This window comes from Aulonocara stuartgranti (assembly GCF_965226115.1).
Source record: "Aulonocara stuartgranti genome assembly, chromosome: 10".
Classification (NCBI taxonomy): Eukaryota; Metazoa; Chordata; class Actinopteri; order Cichliformes; family Cichlidae; genus Aulonocara; species Aulonocara stuartgranti.
The window spans coordinates 26,800,735-26,820,867 of record NC_138946.1 but is presented as its reverse complement, the minus strand read 5'-3'; the positions used below and the strand labels follow the sequence as shown (position 1 = coordinate 26,820,867).

Sequence of the window (20,133 nt, the reverse complement as noted above, 5' to 3'; positions counted from 1 at the left end):
ACAGGTGGCACAGCTGTGGATGCATATAAGGCAAAACACAGAGCCTGTTTCTGTGACATGGGAAAATCAAGAGATGTCAACCAAAACACCAGGAAAAGAACTATGGAGCTCCATAAGTGTGGCTCAATTTTGAATACAATTTGGTGCCATTTGCAATTAAGAAATACAGACGATTTCTCTCTTTACTCTTAAAGTTAACAAATATGTTTTTTATATTTATCAATCTAAAAAAAATAAACATTTAGTCTGATTTGATGTTACAATTAAAAAGTGTTTGTGTTTTTATCTGAAGAGTTTGTAAATATCTGTATATTTGATGATTGTCAGCACAAAGAGAGAGAGAGGAACAGAGAGGGAGATGGAGAATGAGGACAGAACAGAGATGAACAAGAGCAGGTGAGACACACATGTTAGTCAAATGATTGTTTACCAAAAGTATCACCGTATCATAGGTACTCATGTATCTCATACCTAGTGTTTCTTTTTAGGTTTGTTATTTTTCAAATTCTATATTTATTAAGTTATGCAGGCTTGTTTGCACAACAAGGCTAAATAATTATATAAACCTTTCTCAATCTAAATATTGTACTTTGGTAAAATTAAAAAATAAATGTAGTGCAGGTCTATGATGATTTTTAGTGCTACTATCATCTAGTTCTGATTCTGGTTCTGTCTTGGTTAAGTCCCAAGTAGTCCTGATTTTGAACTGTTGTAGTCCTGTTTTAATTCTGGATCAGTTCTTGGTCTGGTTGAATTGGGGTTTAGTCCTCGTGTCTTGATACAGCCCTGATTTTGTTCTGCCTTGCTGCTTAATTAAAAAACTAGTTTAAGGTGTTCTGCACATGTGATATATATTTTTCCCTATATGAAGTCATTCTTTTTTGAACAAAACTCAAAACAGAGCCAATTAATCTTTCAGTCATTTCTACCCCCCCCCCCCCCCAGGGAAAAAAAAATCCCACATGCATACTATCCTTTTGGGCTAAGCCCCGGGTGTTTCAAATGTCTGGCTCCGCCTCTGCTGTTGCAGTTCATCGCTTGGTTTTTGAGGTTCACCGAGCAGCTGAGGAAACATTTTTTTGTAACTTGCATTATATTGTGACAACTAGTTTTGAATCCAGTCATGGTTTCCTCTATGATTTAGGGACTACAAACGAAGCTATCAGTGGGGGAAAGATTCCTGCATTACTCGTATTGTCCATTTTTATCTCTATCTTCCCTCTGAAGCTAGAGATGCAAATGCAAAACTGGAAAAATTTATTTTCGGGATCCTTAAGCAAAGGATGAGACTGTTGGTAGCAAGAGTGTTCTGTTTTTCTTTGTGGTGTGTTTGCAGTTAAATTTCCATTGACCAATGATGTTTGAGCAAGCTTTTGTTGCTCATGCAGAAAAAAATTCTGTCCAGGCAGCAACAGAAAAACACACATATGGTGAAACCGCCTTGAAACCATCAGCTAATATAAGTCGTTGATTTAGCCATTAACTAGATTAAAAAAAAAAAAAATCAGCATTTGTAAAAACTATCTGGCCGAAAGAAGAGCAAGTTTGACCCAAATAATCTTTTTGTTAAACTGGTAATAGAGGAAGATGAGTTACAGAGAGATAATTAATTGATTATAAATTGTGAAATTTATGGCCAACATGAAGATCATATTTACTTAATATTCCAGGTATTCTGTACATTTGAAACAATTATTTTATGTTTGATTAAAGAGTATACTGTTACACGCCAAAGAAAAATGTATCATATGTGACTTTTAAGTCTTTAATAAGTACCAGAGGTTATGTAACAGTATGTAGATAGGGATACTAATATAGTTGGTGTCATAGTTAAAGGGAACCCGAGGAAACCTTTACTTATCTTGAGTTCGCTCTTGTTTCTCATTCGAGATTCAAAGCTGTACTGGTCTTTTAATGTACTCACATGTAATTCAGAATTCTGCATTTTGCAAAAGAATAAGAAACTTGGAAAGGTAGTAGCATGTCCAAAAATAGGACAATCTTTCCCTTTGAACAACTTGCACATTGTTCCTCTATACATATTTGAGTATTAAGTATTGATCGAGGAAACTGGGCCATCATATTGTTCCTTCCAAAAAAAAAAAAATCACACTTCTGCTCTGATTCTAAAAACTACAAAAATAACTGGCTGACTCACTGCGTCGGCATATGATCTTTGCATGAGGAAACTCCTCTCTGCAGCAGCATGTGCTCACCAAAGTAGAAGTAGGGACCCTTGTGTGGTTGGAAGAATTTCCCGCAAGCTCTGACGTGGACGTCTGCACCTTTGCTGACCAGCAGCTTCACATAAAAAATACTTCTCCTCTCGATGGCTATATGCAGAGCTGTCTGGCCTGCAAGAAAATGAGTCTTATTTAAACATGTCCACTGCATTACTGGAAAAAAATACTGGAATACGGATATCGTGACAAGGTTAAAAGACTTCAAATAAATCTCCCGGACACAGAAAATCTGTTACCTTTGTAGTAGTTGTTGGTGTAGGCTGCGTTCACAAACTCCTTAACATCACCCATCTTCTCTGAAATGTCAATCAACATTTCGACGGTCTCATTCCTGCCATCTTTGAGGTGCAGCAGAGCTTTCATTAAGGGCGTTTTACCGTAGGACCGATCTGTGGATGTAAACACAAATCCATGTGGTTAACACATAGGTCAGCATGTTCTACTTTAGTTGCAGCTGTTGCATTACCGGTCCTCCAACACTCACACAAAGAGTCAGAGAGTTTCTTCATATTTTGGCGCAAGTACTCTTGAAGGCCATCTAGTTTGCTGATATCTCTGCTGGCCACTGCTTCAAACAGTCTGTCACGGTTATACGTCTTGCTGTCTCTCCTGTTATCATGCTGATCCACACCTCGAATCCCTCTATACAAAAAACCAAAAAAGTGTAACAGTTGGGTTGCTGAGGGTTATTAAATCAGCACTTTGGGGCTTGAAAATACCCAGCACCAATCCTATAATGAGTGTTATATTGAGGCAAACTTCATTTTATCACTGCATGGAGAGGCTCACTTGTCAAAGTTGAAATTGAATCTGATCTGAGGTTTCGTCTTCTCCATTTCTTCCTGGTAATCAGTGTCCATAGGTGTCTTGGGGTCCTCCGGGCTCAACCTCAAAGCCAGACCATCTTTCTTAGTCATCTTTTGGCGCGACCTCTCCTCCTCTGTCCTGTCGTCTGTCTCCAGAGTGAAACCAAACATCTCAGATTTCTTCATTTTTCACCCTTTCCTCCAGTGATCTGCATGGAAATACGACACAGTTATACATAATCCAGAAGTGACAGAGGTGCTGCAAGGAGTTTTCAATACAAAGTGTAGAGATTTTTTTCAAGACACTGTTACTGTTTCACTGCTAATACCTAATAACTAAGACACTCAGTAACTACCATTTTACTGGTGCTTTTTTTAAATTTTATTTTCATTTAAATTGTAGTTAACCGGGTTTATGAGCTTTAAGGAGACTAAGTTTGGTAGTGGTTGTATGTGTGTCATGTCAAAATTTAACCTCTGACCTCACTTTTACATTTAACCCCAAATGCATTACAGATTTAAAGAAAGTAATGTCAAGAGAAAGAGCATGAGCTGCTAGTCAGTTATTTACGTCTAGTTACAAGTTGTAAAAATCAATATTATAACAAACCTATTATCCGTTAGCTTCTCCTACACAAGTTTGGTATTTTGTTTACAAAGTACCAGTTTGGTATTTTGTAAACAAAATAACAAAATACAAATTTTTGTATTTTGTTTACAAAATTTTGTTTACAAAATACCAAACTATACCAAATTATTCCCTTAAAAGTGTCTTGGCTGTCTTGGTGGAGGTTTGTTCTCTCTGGGTGCTTCTTGTTGAAAAAATCTACTAAAAGCAACTAATCGAGTCCTATTTAGCCTGCAGAAATTTGAAACATGAGAAAAAGGGCAATAAAATCACTGTACACCCAAATCTGTGTCCACAGTAAGTCATCTACAACAATTGGAGGAATCAAAGTAAAGATTTAAGTTAAACCATATAAAACTATGTCATTACACTGCTTGGATTGAATTGGTTACAAACACAGCCATGAGCCACTGTAAATAATTCAGGTCAGAGCGTGTAGCGTGGCTGCATCAGCAGAATCGGAAACATGTTTACCAGAGGGGCTTATCTAATCCGTCTTAAATGGCACGAGCATAGCTTTCAGACATGTGATGTTTCCTCAACCAGTGGAACAAAGGAGTTTTTATTTAAAACACTTCCTTGACAACAGTAGAAACACAGCACTCGATCTTCTTGCTGCTTGCTGCTTTGTGACATGACCAATTGGTTTACAGTGTGGTTACACATTCACAGTCTAAAAGGATTCCAAGTTCAGCTGATAGTAAAGAGACACTATGCCCCGATGTTAAAGAAAGATGCGTTAAGGGCCATGAGACCGTACAGAAATCTTCTGTGGCTTCTTGTTCCTCTTTTTGAGTCAGAAAATGGGGAATTACTGATTCAGTGGAAACTGTGTTATACCCCATGGACATCATGGGAGGAACACAGCAAAAAAAACAACAACGGACTAAAAACCGAGAATAAGAACATCTGTTGTGGTAAAAAAAACATTTTGCTGAACATCATGTAAAAGATGAATTAAATAGATGCTTTCAATCGCACAACTGAAACGGTAGTATTTTAAAGAAAGAAATGCTAAGCTTGCATGTCTATAAATGTTTTCATTGTAAAACTGCTTGTACAGGAACCTCTCCGACATCATGTGATTATGTCCTGGTGTATTATTTATGACTTATTGATCCATGATGCTCAGTAATGTGAGCCATGTATGTTTTTTTTAATGCTGCACAAACATGTCTCTACAATAATAAAGATAATCTGCTCTGTATTCTCACTGAGGCGCAATCTAAACTGTGAAAAACATCCCTTTAACTGCATACATGCCATCCATATACCGAAGCAGTGCAACATGCCACGGCAGTAGCACATTCTTCATGAACTAAAGCATTTTTTTTATAAAGTGGCAATCAAAGCAGTAACAAACGAGCTGACTCACCAGACTTCAATCTTCGTCGTCTGTACTGTTTCCTTTGTTTAAAAAGTTTTGAAAAAAATCTGATGTTAATGTCAAAACCACTGAGGTATTGACACACCCTCAGAGACATGGGCGTGTGAATACTGTTGTGTCTCTGAAGATGCCTGCTTAGCATTAAGAGAAATGAAATAGTAGGACCAAGGCAGAGGGAAATATGATAACCTGCCCTTGAGAAAATTAGAGCACTTTACTCTGGGCTTGAGTGCTTAAAAGGATGCTGTACCGACCATTACTGGACATGACAAAATACCACAGAGAATGCAGTGTATTTTCTGACCTAACACAACAGAGCTTGGCTTTTTTTGATGATTTCAGGAAAGAGGAGCTACAGAGCAGATTGCAGTGTTAAAACAACAGTTAAAATCTTTTATTATCTTTGAATTTATACAAACTAAATAATCCACTGAAGCACTTAGCTGAACAAAAAAGCAGGCATGAAGCAGAAGAGCACTGGCGTGTTGTCCACAGAAAATCCACAGAAAATGAAAGCAGAAGTTTCAAAAAGGAGAAACTTACCCTGAAGAATCAAATTGAAGATTTTGGTCGTAAGTCTTCTGGGGTTTTTTTTTTTTAGTCCATAAAGCTGCTCAAGAGTTTCCTGTACGTCTTACAAGCCTCTTCGTGTTCTCAATGTGATGTACTTGTGTGTTTTATTTAGTGCTGCTCTGGTCCTGTGACTAAATGTGTGGTTGCGGAGCATCTGCCTACCAGCGTGAGCTGTAGCTGCAGAGCTCGCATGAGACAACTTCCTTTTTTTACTTTTGAAAAGGATGCATGAGATTGTTATCGTTTGCATATGATGGCATAACCAAAACCGTCACTTGAACCCCAAAAAAACTTCTCTGTGATCTTGATCCCATTTGTATCTGAGCTTTTCATTCTCAAAGGAGCCTTGATTAAATACAAAACAGAAATGTGCACAAAGCTAAAACTCTCTTTATTAGCCCGTCTGAGCTCACGCAGGCAGAAAAACACATTCAAAGACAGTCAGGCGCAAATTCAGTTATTAACACTGGTTTATTTCTAGTAGCATCACTATCACTGTGGCTTAATGCAGCATAATGAGTGAGTGAACACACTTATAACGCAGTGGACTGTGACGTCTATATGTGCCTGTGGGAAAAAAAACTGTGTTTATGTGATTATAGTAAAATATGAAGCTATAGACTTGACAAACAGGTTTTCTCTTTAACTGGTTGATGACTTTTAATCTTCATAATCATAATCGTATCTCCTTAAACCAAATGACAACAAGTATGAAAAGGAATATTAAAAAAACAAACAAAGGACATCCATGAACTTTTTGAGTAGAACATATACTAAGTTAAAGGTCAAATTAAGGTTGAATGTCAGAAGAGGTGAATAAAGAGCAGTAAACATCAGAAAGAAGATTTCCCATGGCTCTTACAGGTCAGTTAAAGGATGCTGCGATGACCCCCCCAAGGCAGTAGGTGCTTTGTTACTGTAGCTTATAAAGTCTTATAAAGACCAGAGCAATCTGGCTTTGGGAGATTCTGACATGTAGTAAATAAAAAGTTATGTTACTGTTTTGCTGAAAGTTATGGTCACTGAGCTGTCCTCGGCTTGTGATTCATGTGGCTTTGAGCTTGGCTGGGCCTGTGCCTGGTGTGTTTAAGTCTGTATAAGGTGCAGCTGCTGTTCTGTCCCTGATGGAATGTGGATTCTCTCTGGTCTGTTGGGGAGGGTTTTTTTTAGTGTTTTGTCAAAAAAGGTTGTCTTGGAGGCACATCCAAGGTTGCAGGTGTCATTGACGGTTCTAGCTGCTTCACTAGGCTCAAGGGTTTCAGCGCTTACGTTCCCGCCACAATTATCATAAAGGTGATACAGATTGTTCAGCCCTCAAACTTTTCATCACATCTGTTTACTCAAATTTTGAAACGAGTCTGAGTAAGGCATAATCACATTCAGAGCCACTTTATTGGTTCCATCAAACTTTGAAAACACTGCTGTGGGGGTAATGTGAATTAGGCCAGGTTTGGGAAAGACCCATGGCTGTTTGTTGCTGGCTGCCAGGGATGTAATTCAACTCATTACTGGGTTTAGTCTAAATGAGATGGTATTTGGTTACACGGTTTGCTTCGGGATTCTGTGGTACAGCCTGAACCCCATTGAGATAGTGAATCCGGTTCTGGATTATAGAAATGAAGCATCTTAATTATCCAAAAGCCAAACTGCAGCAGTTCGGTCCAGGTGAGCAGGTTTTAGCTCTGATGCCATTTGGTGGTGTCTCATTTCAGGGCACTTTATGGTCCCTTTGCCATTCAAGTTCAGAGTAGAACTATTTGTTTTTTAAATTCATTTTTGTCATATTAATCTGCTTAAACCCCATTACATCAGGGTGTCCCAGCCCTGTAAAACTGGGGAAGACATACCACAGCACAGTGGGAACCATGGATTCACTGGCACATGAGGGTGATGGGGTAAACCCATCCAGTGAAAGCCTGCCGAGGAAGGACCCTCTGTAAATTGGAAGCCCGTTCACGTCTGTCATCATGAATGATTATTCGTTTGTCAGACTCAAACACACCTAACAGAGCATGGTATTGATGTGGGTGACGCACAACTGATTCACTGGCGTTTTAAGACTTTCTGGGAAAGAAAAGAGAAGGTGATGGAGAAGGAAATTCAGTATATGTTCAATTATAGTATTGTGAACCTTCATCTTCAAGCTGGGCTTCTCCCTGTTTGTTGGTGGATACAGCCAACAACTCCCGGGTTCTGTACCAATCACTGAAAAGTGGGTTGACTAAACCAGATGCTTATCCTCTACTATGGATGGAAGACTGCGTGAACAGGGTGGGTTCAGCTCAGTTTGTCAGTAAACTTGATGTACTGAACAGTTCCTAGCAAGTTCCCCTAACGGAGCAAGTGACACATCAGTCTTTATCACTCATTCAATTTCCTGCACTCATTCTGTTGTCCAAATGCACTGGCTTTTTTGTTTTTGCAATCATATGGCTCAGACATCCATCACATCAGGGATCTTATGGGGTTTTTGTATATATATGTATATACATTTTTTTTTTTTTGCTTTATTAGACAGATGCAGTGAAGATTGATGGGAAAAAGAGAGAGAGAAATGTGGCAAAGAGCTGCAGGTCAAATTCGAACCTGGCCAGGCCACTCTCAGCCACACGCCATATGGTTGCCTGCTCATCCAACTGAGATAAACCAGCACCCAGTGATTTGATGTTTTGTGGTGCTTTGTCAAGAGCAACTTATTCTTGAGACTATACTCAGTTTTCTGGTAGCTTTCCAGCTCCTTCATTTTTTCCAGCCTACTGTTCAAGTGCCTATTCCAAGCACCAGGTTTCCTGAGTTAGAGAGTGGAGTTAGCACTGACTGGGGAGGCTGTTGCAGTAAACTTGGTGAACATGATACAACAGAGTGTGGTTGAAAATGAGACATTGTAACTGAGTAAAACTTTTATATGCAGTAGTGTAAATGGGGGGGAAAGCAATGATTTGGATTCAGCTGGTGTCCAGGAAGAGTGTGACAACCCCCAGCCACTAGGTGTCTCTGCTATGGTTATAGTGCTGTTACTTGTAGAAGTAACTGGCTGCATGAGCTACACTTGGGCCCAATTAGTTAAAAGATTCATTACTAGTTACTACCTCCGTTTTGAGCCTGTGAGCCAAGCTGTGACAGTGCGATTAAAAAAGAAAAATAAGGCTCAGTGGGAGTTGACGGGCACTGTGAGAGTCTACACTGAAACAAACACTCAAGTCTCTCATCATTCTCAAGAATGAAAAAAGGTGCTAAAAATGAAACCATTCCATTGGATTCCTGCTATTATGACACTGGTTGATTCTAAACCAAGCGTGGATCACCCTGGTAATCTGCGCTTCATGATCAGACTGAATTCTGATCAATCAGTGTTTTGAAATACTTAACCCACAAACACACAAAGATTCGACCTGTTTCAATCAGGCAGCTGAAAAGGAAACACCCATCCCACAGGAAACTACAAATGAATCTGTCCCAGACACCTAAAATGAAGGCACCTCAACATGCTGTTTTCTGCTTCAGTGTTGACATGTTGATTGCATCTTCATCTCAGGGAACATAAATCATGCAGAAGCTTTAAAGCATTCCAACTCACTGTGATTTCTCTCCATGTCATTATTTAATTTCAGACACCTACAGTTAACAAGTTTGAATTTGTTACCTCTATCATTTAATGCATCTGTCTGGTGCTGCATTAAGCAGCTGTAAAGCTAAGTGACAGAGGCCTGACTTTTTTCCTGAGGAATGAAGAGCAGCTAGGTCTAGGAAAAAGATGCCGTCCTTTGATTGTGACTTACACTGTAACAAAATCCAACCCCAAATATCAGAAATGCCCAGTATATTGATGAGAGCTGTTCAGTCACAGTAAAATCTTTGAGCTTTCACGAACATCTTCTATCTTTTGGTCCTATAAAATTGCTAACATTGGATCTCTATCCTGTCAAACACAGCCTTTTCTTTAAGATTCAAAATAAAAATGAGCTGTGTAAGATTTGTTAGGGTCAGCTTTAGTTGATGTGCAAAATTCTCAGTCATGTAAACAGACAGAACTGGATAGCGATTCCAATTCAAAGGCGGTCACAGAGAATCATTGCCACGCCCAAAGCAGAGTCTGCGTTCTGTCCGTATACCACCTGCAGAGGGAACGCCTTCTCCACTTCCTGTCTTAGCACTTCGTTCCGAGCGAGCGCGCTCCCACTGCCCACAATCCTGCGGACCCCCGCCTGCTGCAGATGCTCTACGGGCATCATCGAGGTGACGTTGTCCAGGACTCCATGGCAGAGAGCCCTGATCACATGACCCAGGGAGAGATTGGAGGTGGAGATGCCAGTCACGTGGCCCAGGCAGAGAGGGTCATGTCTCTCTCCCAAGATAGTAGGACTCACCCTCAGGTTGCTGGTTTCCTGGTTCAGGGCACAATGAATCAGCTTTTCGTATAAGCACGAGTCACTCAGCTCTGCACCTGTGGAGATTGGGGGGGGGTGCAGCAGAGGGGGGCATTTTAGTGTCATCTATCTGTGCAGACTTTAGTTTAACTGTTCTACAGTTGTTATTTTGTTTATTGCATTCATGATTAATTATTCATTTAATGTCAGTTTTCTCTAATCTCTGCGCCGTCTCTGGTCTTTGCTTTCATCTTTAAGCAGCTTTGATTGTTGATCTGCAAGTATAACCTTTCCCTAGAACTGTTTGCCAACGTTTCTGAATAAAGCTGGGATGTATTTTGGTTCTTGCATCTCCAGTAACGAGTTTAGAGAGGTGTCATTTATCATCTCTATGAATATGTTAAGTATATGAGCCTGTGAGGTGTACATGGATCTTTCCAAATGAGCTCACATAAACCCTGATTAAGCAGCAGATAAAACTTTCTGTATATCAGAATATACCACAGTTTTAAACCTGGTGTCTATAGTGCCATTCCCTTTAGTTATAGGTTTTATGTAAAGACTGTATATAAATGATGGGCACAGCATAATCATCAAGTGTGAAATGTGAAGATAATGAAGATATACCTTAAAACTACATTTTTCCTAATGGCCAACAGGGAGCGGTCCATCTGGTTGAAACAGTTGTAAAAAAAAGTATATGATAACACGTCCCTGCTGCTCACTTGTACGACTAAGACTAGGATTAATCAACAATGTCAGCTGGCATTAGCTATTTGCTGATCTATCTGTATCAATATTATAACTGCTGATGAATAAAAAAATTTTAAAAACTAAAGAAGAGACAGAAGAAACATCCTTCAACCATGTCTTGAGTTTTGAAATTACATAGTTTTCCCACCAGTGGGAGCTCTTGTTGTTGGCAACACACTTCTTTGGAAAGCCACAAACACAACATCCAGCTAATCCGAGCAGTTAGGTTAAATAATTACATAAATAACTACGCATAACAAACGTTAGGGAAGTCTGTTTATGATTTGTGCCTGAAAAGAGAAAAGAAATGGCCAAAATACAGCTTTTTCAACCCTGAATATTGGTATCCGCCGGTTTATGCAAAGTGTCAGTAAACATTTTCTTATTGAGGTTTTTGGTCTCACAAATCTTATCAATACACAATGTGATGCGCGATTTTACATTTTAATCCGTTTTAGAGTAAAGAGGGGGTAGGATTTTTAGAGAAGTTGTCACCTTATGAATATGAAACTGTTGAAATAATTTGTTTCGTTATATTGTACTTGACTTTACTAAGCTATTCTACTTTTTTAAGCCTTTTGTAATAATCATGATTAAAAAATAAAACTAATGTGTGGAATCACAGTGTCTGTGTCCATCTGCAAGTCAGCCTGCACTGTTTGGTTTTCCTGAGAGGGATGACGATGGATTAAGGTCTAGAAAATAGAAGAAGAATACAAACCAAGCTCTCTCATCCAGGAAGTCAGCATCTCCACAAAACTTGCCAACACATTCCCGCCATTGAGCGATGCTGCAACAGCCAAGTATGTGGACTCAAAGTAAGGGAAGTAGGAGATGGACGAGGCAGGCTGAAGAGAATCTGGAGGTTTGAAGTCAGCTGGCATGGCGTAGGTCAGCTGGGCTGAAGTGCTTATGTTAAGGACTGGGAAATTTGAAAAAAAGAAAGAAACTGTCAGCTAAAGAGAATTAGCTGTGATGGTTAGTGATGTGTTTGTCCTGAAATATAAACCCCTAAGTCAGCTACAATAAGTTTTATATTGGATTTTTTTCCTCAACCTTATTGTTTGTTGATCTCTCACTTGACATGCAACAGTGTGGTTTGTGTCTGTGAAGGTTCTCAGTCATCCAGGTCATCGTAGTCTAAGGAGCTTGGAAAGAAAAGCGTCTGGACTTCTTTGAGTTGCTTGAAGACGTTTCACCTCTTATCCAAGAAGCTTCTTCAGTTCTAAGAGTCAAATGGTGGAGAGCCCCAGATTTAAACCCAGTGGGAGTTTCCCCCCAAAGAGGGACAAAGGACCCCCTGATGATCCTCTACCTAATCACATGAGCCAAGGTGTGAAAGCGGGTGTGCTTTACAACTAGAGCTGGGCGATATAAGATTTTTTCATATCACGATATGTTTTTTTCATTTCAGGCGATAACGATATCTATCACGATATAAGCCAAATAACTATATTTGTAAGATTTAAATGTGCCGTTGCTCACAAGTAAAATGTGAAATAATCAGCAGCTTGTTTTTATTTAAATATTTATTTCCCATAATAAGTTCATCCATTAAGCGGATGTGAATGGATGGATGAAGTTCAACAGGGTAGATGTACTTAAGGAACATGAGACTTTTTCAGATAAATAAAGGCAAATATTGCAAACTACACAAAAGGTAGCCGCTAAAGCATTTAAGTTTCAAAATAGAACAAACGAAACAGACTAAATTGTCAATTCCACTTAGAAACAAAATATTAATTCTAAAAATAAATCTTAGTTTGTTTTACAGAAGAACAGACAAAACTGACTAACTTTTGTCAATATCAAATAAACTGAGAACTAAAAGGAAATTCTCGATCTCTCCTTGTTGTATAGCTTAGCTTTTCAAACAGTTTTAACAGTTACTTTAGTCTGACAAAAGCCGAATGACGAATTAGCGCTTCCAGTCAGAGACTGAGGCTACGTCCACACGTACACGGGTATTTTTGAAAACGGAGATTTTCCGTTTCCGTTTTAAAAAATAATCCCATCCACACATAAAGGCAGAAATGAAGGAAAACGCTGCTATGAACATGCCAAAGCAGCAGGTGGAGCTAGATTCCTAACCGTGCAGAAATGTTGGCCAATCAGAAGTCTACAAGCCTCGGTGGGAAAAAGTAAACAAAGCTGGGGCATAGAAGCAGAACCGAGTTGTATGTGTGGACGGACAGTAACTGTGTGTATATGTAAGCATTTAAACACTGCAGAGAGTAGAATTAACAGTATTGTAGAAATTCATTTCATCGAAACAATAACGTGGCGCACAGTGTGACGCATGCACCAGTTTATTGTATTTCCGGACTTGCTTTCGGCACAATTTACAGTGCACGCTACTCTGTTTTTTGTCAGACTTGAAATAGCCGAAATACCTCCACACTACGGAACTTCTATGGCTCTTCCGTTCGACAATCTCTCCGGCATTGGAACCATCATCTGTTTTCTCTTCGGTAACCTTCGGTCACGCTCGGTTGATTTTTCTAGTCGGCACACTCATTTCCTCCACTACCCGGGCGGTACGGTGGCTGGCTGCTTCCCAAACACATGTGCGGCCTGGCAGTTGTGCTGTACGTAACAAGTCACGCGACGTGACGCTGCGGCTGTGATTGGTTCGGCTCTGCGCTACTTAATTTGGATTGGCTGACCTTTTTTTTTTTTTTTTTTTTTTTAAAGAGGATAAGAGCGGCGAGGTCTATCGCGATAGTTTAATTTCTCTATCGAGTAAAAGTTATATCGCGATAAATATCGTTATCGTTCTATTGCCCAGCTCTAGTTACAATCAGCCAAGGTTTCGGGTGAGCTCATTGTGAAACCTGGCCCCACCTTATCATGCAATTTCCTGAGGTCAGATGGCCCAGGATGTGAGTGGACGTTAAGGCGTCTGGGAAGGGATCTCAAAACTGGATTATAGATGGCAGACAGTTGGTGTCGTAAACCACCACCTCTGTTCAAAGATGGTCGCTCACAGTGGACGTAAATGGCTTCTTTCACTCCTCTTTCAAACCATCTGTCTTCTCTGCCCAAAATGGGAACATTTGCACCCTCGAAAGAGTGACATTTGTCCTTTAGATGCAGATGGACAGCTGAGTCTTGTCCCGTGGAGGTGGCTCTTCTATGTTGTGCCATGCGCTTGGCTGTTTGGTCTCTCCGATGTAGAGGTCTGGGCATTCCTCGCTGCACTGTACAGCACACACCACATTGTTAAGTTTGTGTTTAGGAGTTTTGTCTTTCGGGTGAACCAGTTTTTGTCTGAGTGTGTTGCTGGGTCTGAAGTACACCGGGATGTCGTGCTTGGAGAAGAGCCTCCTGAGTTTCTCTGATACACCGGCTACATAGGAGATGAAAATGTTGTTGCATCTGTCTTTCTTATCCTCCCTCGCTGGTGTCTGATCTTCTTTTCTGTGCATCTTTGCTGACTTTATAAACAGCCAATTAGGATAACCATATGTTTTAAGTGCTTCCTTTACATGTGTGTGTTCCTTCTTTTTTCCTTCAGGCTTAGAGGGAACATGTTCTGCCCGGTGGTGTAGGGTCCAGATTACCCCAAGTTTGTGTTCCAGAGGGTGATGGGAGTCAAAGAGGAGGTACTGGTCTGTGTGTGTGGGCTTCCGGTAAACTTCAATGTTGAGGTTGCCATTCTCTTCAATGTGCACAGCGCAGTCCAGGAAAGGCAAACAGTTGTCCTTTGTGTCTTCCCTGGTGAACTTGATGTTTTTATCCACAGCGATAATGTGCGCAGTGAAGGATTCCACTTCTTGTGTTTTAATTTTGACCCAGGTGTCGTCTACATATCTGTATCAGTGGCTGGGTACTCTCCCTTTAAAAGAGCCAAGAGCCTTACATTCGACTTCCTCCATGTAAATGTTGGCTACAATAGGCAATAGTGTGGTTTGTGATTCAGCTAAGCTGTAAACAAATTCCCCTTTTGGGATTATTAAAGTTATCCGAATCTGAATTAACTTATAAATGCAGATCCACAATCAACTGTGAGAACATTGTGCATTTAGTTCATTAAGAGAGATAAATGGATATCCTGTTTCACCTGCATCTGTCCGTTCGCTCATGCAGGAGTAGACGGAGCACTGGAAGTCTCCTAGCGCGGCCCCTACTGGCGTGCCAGCAGGGATGCCGTGCCACTGAGAGCAGGTCTTTCCTGCCAAGCTACCAGATGGCACACACTTAGGAAGCAGGTGCAAAGGGAAGCCAGCACCCTTCAGACTAGAGGACACACACACACATACAGTGCTTGTTACGTATGCTTGCACTGATGCAAAAAGTGTTAGGTAAATGAGGCTGCAAACCAAACATGCACAACAGTTTTCATGCAGTAGGTGCATCTAGTAAAGTGTTGTAAAAAGGAAGGACGTTCAACACTATACAAACATGTTTTCGTTCCACTGATTGGATGACGTGTTGAAGAAGCCCCAGCTGGCTGCATTCTGGGGTGTCATCACACACCTGTCCAAACCGCACAGCATGGACACCACATAGTCCTGGATAGTACCTGCAACCGTAAAGTCCTCAAGGAATTTGGGTCTGCGGAAAAAACCACACAGCTTCAGCTTTTGTATCCCAATTGCAAAATGTATTTATTTATAATGTATTTATTTTTAAAGATGTGAGCTTACTTGTGTTTCATGTACCAGAAGATTGTTGCACAGCCAAACCCCGTGGCGACGCTGAGATGAGAGTCTGGTCTGGGAAGAGAGGTGAGGAAGTCATTGCTGCAACGTCCATCTTGCCAGGTGATCAGCTGACTGGTGTCTTTGGCTGTTAAGGAATCACTATTGGACCAGACGCAACCTGGGTGGTGCAAAAGACAGTCAACTGAGTGCTTACAACTTTAATACAACCCTTGTTTGAGTTGTTATGTTGACTGCTGTGTTCTTGAAAGACTCTGTCCTTTGCCCTGTCCTATTATCAATCAATGTTGTTCTAAAGCCTCTGGATCCACTTAAACATTAGTCAAACTAAACTGCATGCTTATTTTAGATACCACTCTATACAGATACTCTATACGTATCTGTCGCTATTCTTTGTGACCATATGGATCGGTCCCTCATATTACCATTATTTCACCCAAAGGCACCAAGTTAATACTTAAAAAAGCTGCAACAATACACACAAATATAAAAAGTACTTGGTGACAACTTTGCTTTTAGCCTTTAACCCTCTGGGGTTCAGGGTATAACTGGTTGTTTTTTGACTACTTTTAATTTGTCCTCTATATTTCACCTTTAAAAACTGTTTATCTTGCCAATTCTGTTATTTTCACATTTTGACATACTGTATAAGCACAACTGATCTAAATTCAGACAAAATTTAAAATATGAGTAGAAAAAAGTTATATTTTTGACTGTAAAAAACACAAACATGTTTTACGAATCATTTTCATAACTTGAAATGCAAATAGAAATTGTACATTTTTTGAAAATATGCACAAGTTTTGCAAACAACAAAGTTATATGGTACTATTTATCTAAAAATGCAGCCAAGGCTCAGACGTTTTTTATATAACCATTTAAAACTATTTAGAGAACAATGAGGTGTTCTGCATCAAATAAGAAGACACACAAATTATATATGCAACTCCAAAAATAGTTTGTGTCCACTATAAGACAGAGGAGAACAGCACAGGGATAAATCCTGCAGGTATGTCAGAAGGTGTGTCACTCCTGTTTTCCATGTGGAGACAGCGTTTACATCTGCCTTTGGTGGCTTTTTTTGCAGCAACTGTGACATTCACTAGTAGAAGTGACACACAAAACAAAACAACGACTACACTACACATTAACTACACAAGACAACACACTAACTTGAGTCCAAACACAGTAAACATCACAAATCTATCATGTATCAAAACTCACTCGCTCACTCTCGCCGGTGTCACTCCTAAAACTTCGCCCTCTTCCTAAACAACCAAATGCCACATAATTTTTGATTGGTCGACATGGCACATTTTTCCACTTTTTCTTTTTTTTCACTCCCAAGCAGAGAGTGTTTGCTACCGCTGTCCGTAGAAAACGCCGTTTTTACGGTTTCTTCCCGCTGTAAACACCACTGTTTTATTTAGAATTGAAACTAACACTCAGTCCGTCAACCCTAGAGGGTTAATCAGAAAGCCTTAAGTTGGCTAGTTATGTAACTGGCTAAATGTTTAAAGTAGGGGTGGGCGATATAAACGATATACGATAGAAACGATATAAATTTGGCCAACGATAGAGATTTTGAATATCACGATAGCGCATGTTGATGATGTCATCAAGCTGCGCCTGTTTTGGTCGAAAGCATCGCAGCTGCTACAACCATTATCATCTGCAAATTATGCCGGGCGACAGTCATAGCAAAGAGATGAAACATTTTTGAAACATGGGGAAAGCCAAAAACTGCGCTTCCTCCACTTCCGTAACCTTGATTCATTAATGTTGAATTCTCTCGCAGCTGTTCTATTCCCATATTGTTCATCCTCCAGCTTCACTGTGCTAATGTTATGCTAACATAGCTGTGTCGCTAGCAATCACATAGCACAACATTATATACCAGGTAGTCCAACTTCAGTAACTCTGCAAACACCACTGCTGTTTAGTTTTCTGTCTTCATTTATGTTGAAAGTGGTAGCAGAGCTGTACGTTTTAATTAGTTTCAAAAATCTCTCAGTCAGAATATGGTATGTCATGTTTAGGTGGAAACTAGCGAGCTAACTTCCTGTTAACTTCTAACTCCATTAAATTTAATAAATTCTGTTTTTATGGATGCATGGATGTTAAACTTAATTGTTACACCTGATCAAGCAGCAACGCTGATGATTTTATTAAAGATGAAAGAGTTTAGACCGTTTTTAACTCTTAGTGTTGGTTTGACTTTGGGACCTGAAGGGGATGAGGTTTTGGACACAGATTACTCCGCGAAGCTCCTCACTATGGCAGCCGTAATGCTCTGACAATCCAGAATTCATATATAAGGCACACTCTCGATTTATGAGAAAATTAAAGGATTTTAAGTGTGCCTTATAGAGTGGAAAATACGTTATACAGAAGAAAAGAATATATCGCGATATATATCGTTACCGCACATACTTCAAATTATACCACGATATGAATTTTAGCCCATATCGCCCAGCCCTAGTTTAAAGCTTTCACATGAGTAAAGTAACACATATTACTGCTACTGCTAAGTAATGTTAGCTAAGTTCACAGCATATTCCATAAATCTTAATGCCATAACTAACTGTATAATAGCGCTGCCGTATTGCATCACACTCATTGCATTTCAATCATTTCTCCAGCGAGTTTGATAGCTAGCAAAATAATAATCATAATTTTAAAAATTAGCATGTGTAACGTACTGGAAAATTATTCACTAGGACTCACCTATCATGCGACTGGAGAGCGCAAACTCCGCCATTGTCGTTTTCCATCAAACACTCATTAAAACAGCAACTGCAGGTATGTTTTTTGTTTTTGTTTTTGTTTAAGAACTTTATAACTGCAGGTATGTTAGCGTGCTCATCCCGACAGTTAGGGGGAGAGGCGGGTCACATATTGAAACAGACAGCCACAGAGGTGCAAGGCAGAGAAATTTTGCTTTTACATTTTGCGACTCATTTTATTTCTCTATCTGATAAAAATAAATAAATAAATCAATTAGATAGTTATTTGTGGTGAATGAAATACAGTTACACTTTCAAGCACTTTTAAGCACCACATCTGAAATGTAAGCAATCACCCTTACGAACCCTGATACTGAATACACAGATGCTAAAAAAAAAAGGGGGTTCCAGAGTGTTTGGCAGTGTGGAAAGATTAAAATATCTTGGGAAGAGATCAGATTGACAAGTGAGAAAATAATTACTTAGTGAAAATAAATGAAAATATTCTATTGATAAACAGCGCGATAGTCAGAAAACTATAGGACTTTTAAATGGTGATTACATGGTAAGTCAAGAAAGCTTTGCAGGAGGTATACATGTTTCCAGTGTGTCCTAGTGTAAGCTGTATAAGTGTCCAAATGTGTGGCTGTAAACACCCTAAGAAAAATTCTCTCCAATCTATCTAAGATTTGCATCACTTCAGTACCTAATCTGTGATGATCCTGGTATAATTCATCCATCTTTACACAAATGTTTCCATCCTCCACCTAAATGAATGTATCCAAGATACAAGAATTAAGATTACACTGATATACACAGTATGTTTCCTGAATCCCTGATAGTTGTGTTCAGAGAAGGGACATTGGGTGGTAAAGGTCCTAAAACATGATCAACTACTCCCCACTCACAATTTACCATTAGACTGGAGCACTGTTAATCACACATTGCTTCATGCCATTGGATCAGGGCATAGATAGGATCAATGGTGAGATGTAAGTGAGGACTGCACTTCATTACATTCATGATAATGTTTTAGTTACTTATTAATTTGTAGATCTTAAAATCTATCCATGTTCTACCTTCACTCTTTGACCCTACCACATCTGGGTCCCAGGAAAGAGGTAGACAATGAAAAAAACAGAACCTGTGTTATGTGGTATTATAAAAGTCAAAGCACTGTCAAAGTAATGTCTCTAATTCTGAAATAGCTCCTGAATGTAGTGCGAAATCGTTTGACTCATTTCTTAATTGGTATTATGACTTTTACTTGAGTAAAGAGCCGAAGTACTTGTTTCGTCACTTTGCCAAACAAAGACTATTTTGGCTCTTGCGCAGTGTCATCTGTATTTGGCACAGGGCTGCACGTGAGCCTGAAAATCATGTCTAATCTTTCCTTTGACACCTGATTTTGTTTTTGATCATGTTTTTCTCATTTCCCGTGAAAAGAAAATCAGAAACAATCCCCAATCATAGAGCCGTTGTTACACAAGTTACCACACTGACGATGAAATGCCACAGCCCGCGCGCAGAATAACTTTACCGCTTTTTGGTTTCCAGAATAAAACTCCGTGCATCTGTCCGGTCAGCCCGATGCAGCACACATGCTGCAGTTTGTCTCTGGGCAGGAGACCAATGCACCGGTCCAGAGTGTCTATGATCCGACCCGTGTCCTGCTCTTTCGCCTGCGTTACACACAATCACACAGAGGTGTTTAGATTACTGAGCTGTAGTTAAAATTGCGGGACAAGTGAACGCACTCACCTTTATCCCGCTATCGTCGGCTAAATCAGAAACAGTCGGTAAAGACTGACTGGCAGCTATAGCTCTACATCCTCTGTCTAATAAAACGGCTTTTACTGAAGAGGTACCCACGTCCAAACCCAGGATAAAGTTAGACATGACTGATGTTTACGATGTGTACCTTGAGCTTTTTTCATACCGAAATGCAAAAGTCCTCACTGCTGCATTCATGTGATTAAAGGAGTT

At 39.8% G+C, this 20,133-nt stretch overlaps 2 protein-coding genes and 1 long non-coding RNA gene across 7 annotated transcripts in view; 1 reads left to right on the top strand and 2 right to left on the bottom strand.

Moving 5' to 3' along the window:
• Positions 1 to 5,835, bottom strand: part of trpv1 (transient receptor potential cation channel, subfamily V, member 1) — a 17,564-nt gene extending 11,729 nt beyond the window's left edge. Inside the window, exons 1-5 of one of the 2 annotated variants that reach the window (XM_082549844.1) lie at positions 5,608 to 5,835; positions 3,033 to 3,258; positions 2,728 to 2,885; positions 2,480 to 2,632; positions 2,217 to 2,354 (exon numbers count right to left, since the gene is read on the bottom strand). In XM_082549844.1, coding sequence (XP_082405970.1) covers positions 2,217 to 2,354; positions 2,480 to 2,632; positions 2,728 to 2,885; positions 3,033 to 3,235 — 652 coding nt within the window. In that variant the 5' untranslated portion in view covers positions 3,236 to 3,258; positions 5,608 to 5,835. Of the gene's footprint in view, positions 1 to 2,216; positions 2,355 to 2,479; positions 2,633 to 2,727; positions 2,886 to 3,032; positions 3,259 to 5,052; positions 5,174 to 5,607 lie in introns of those variants that run through there. The other variant, XM_082549845.1, reaches the window with a different exon arrangement.
• The window catches only part of LOC309716182, a 17,481-nt gene extending 1,976 nt beyond the window's left edge, over positions 1 to 15,505 (top strand). The window contains exons 3-5 of one of the 3 annotated variants that reach the window (XR_014279379.1): positions 328 to 396; positions 14,275 to 14,362; positions 15,425 to 15,505. This is a non-coding gene — a long non-coding RNA (uncharacterized lncRNA). Of the gene's footprint in view, positions 1 to 327; positions 397 to 8,151; positions 9,122 to 14,274; positions 14,811 to 15,424 lie in introns of those variants that run through there. The other 2 variants (XR_014279380.1, XR_014279381.1) reach the window with 2 other exon arrangements.
• Positions 9,220 to 20,133, bottom strand: shpk (sedoheptulokinase). Of its 2 annotated transcripts, XM_082549848.1 has the most exons (7): positions 19,909 to 20,133; positions 19,688 to 19,829; positions 15,407 to 15,581; positions 15,162 to 15,314; positions 14,821 to 14,996; positions 11,479 to 11,679; positions 9,220 to 10,081 (listed from the first exon to the last, which is right to left on the bottom strand). In XM_082549848.1, the coding sequence occupies exons 1-7, from the start codon at positions 20,044 to 20,046 to the stop codon at positions 9,687 to 9,689; spliced, it is 1,380 nt and encodes a 459-aa protein (XP_082405974.1). In that variant the 5' UTR covers positions 20,047 to 20,133; the 3' UTR covers positions 9,220 to 9,686. The 2 variants fall into 2 exon arrangements, with proteins under 2 accessions (XP_082405974.1, XP_082405975.1); XM_082549849.1 differs by lacking the exons at positions 19,688 to 19,829; positions 19,909 to 20,133 and adding an exon at positions 18,149 to 18,252.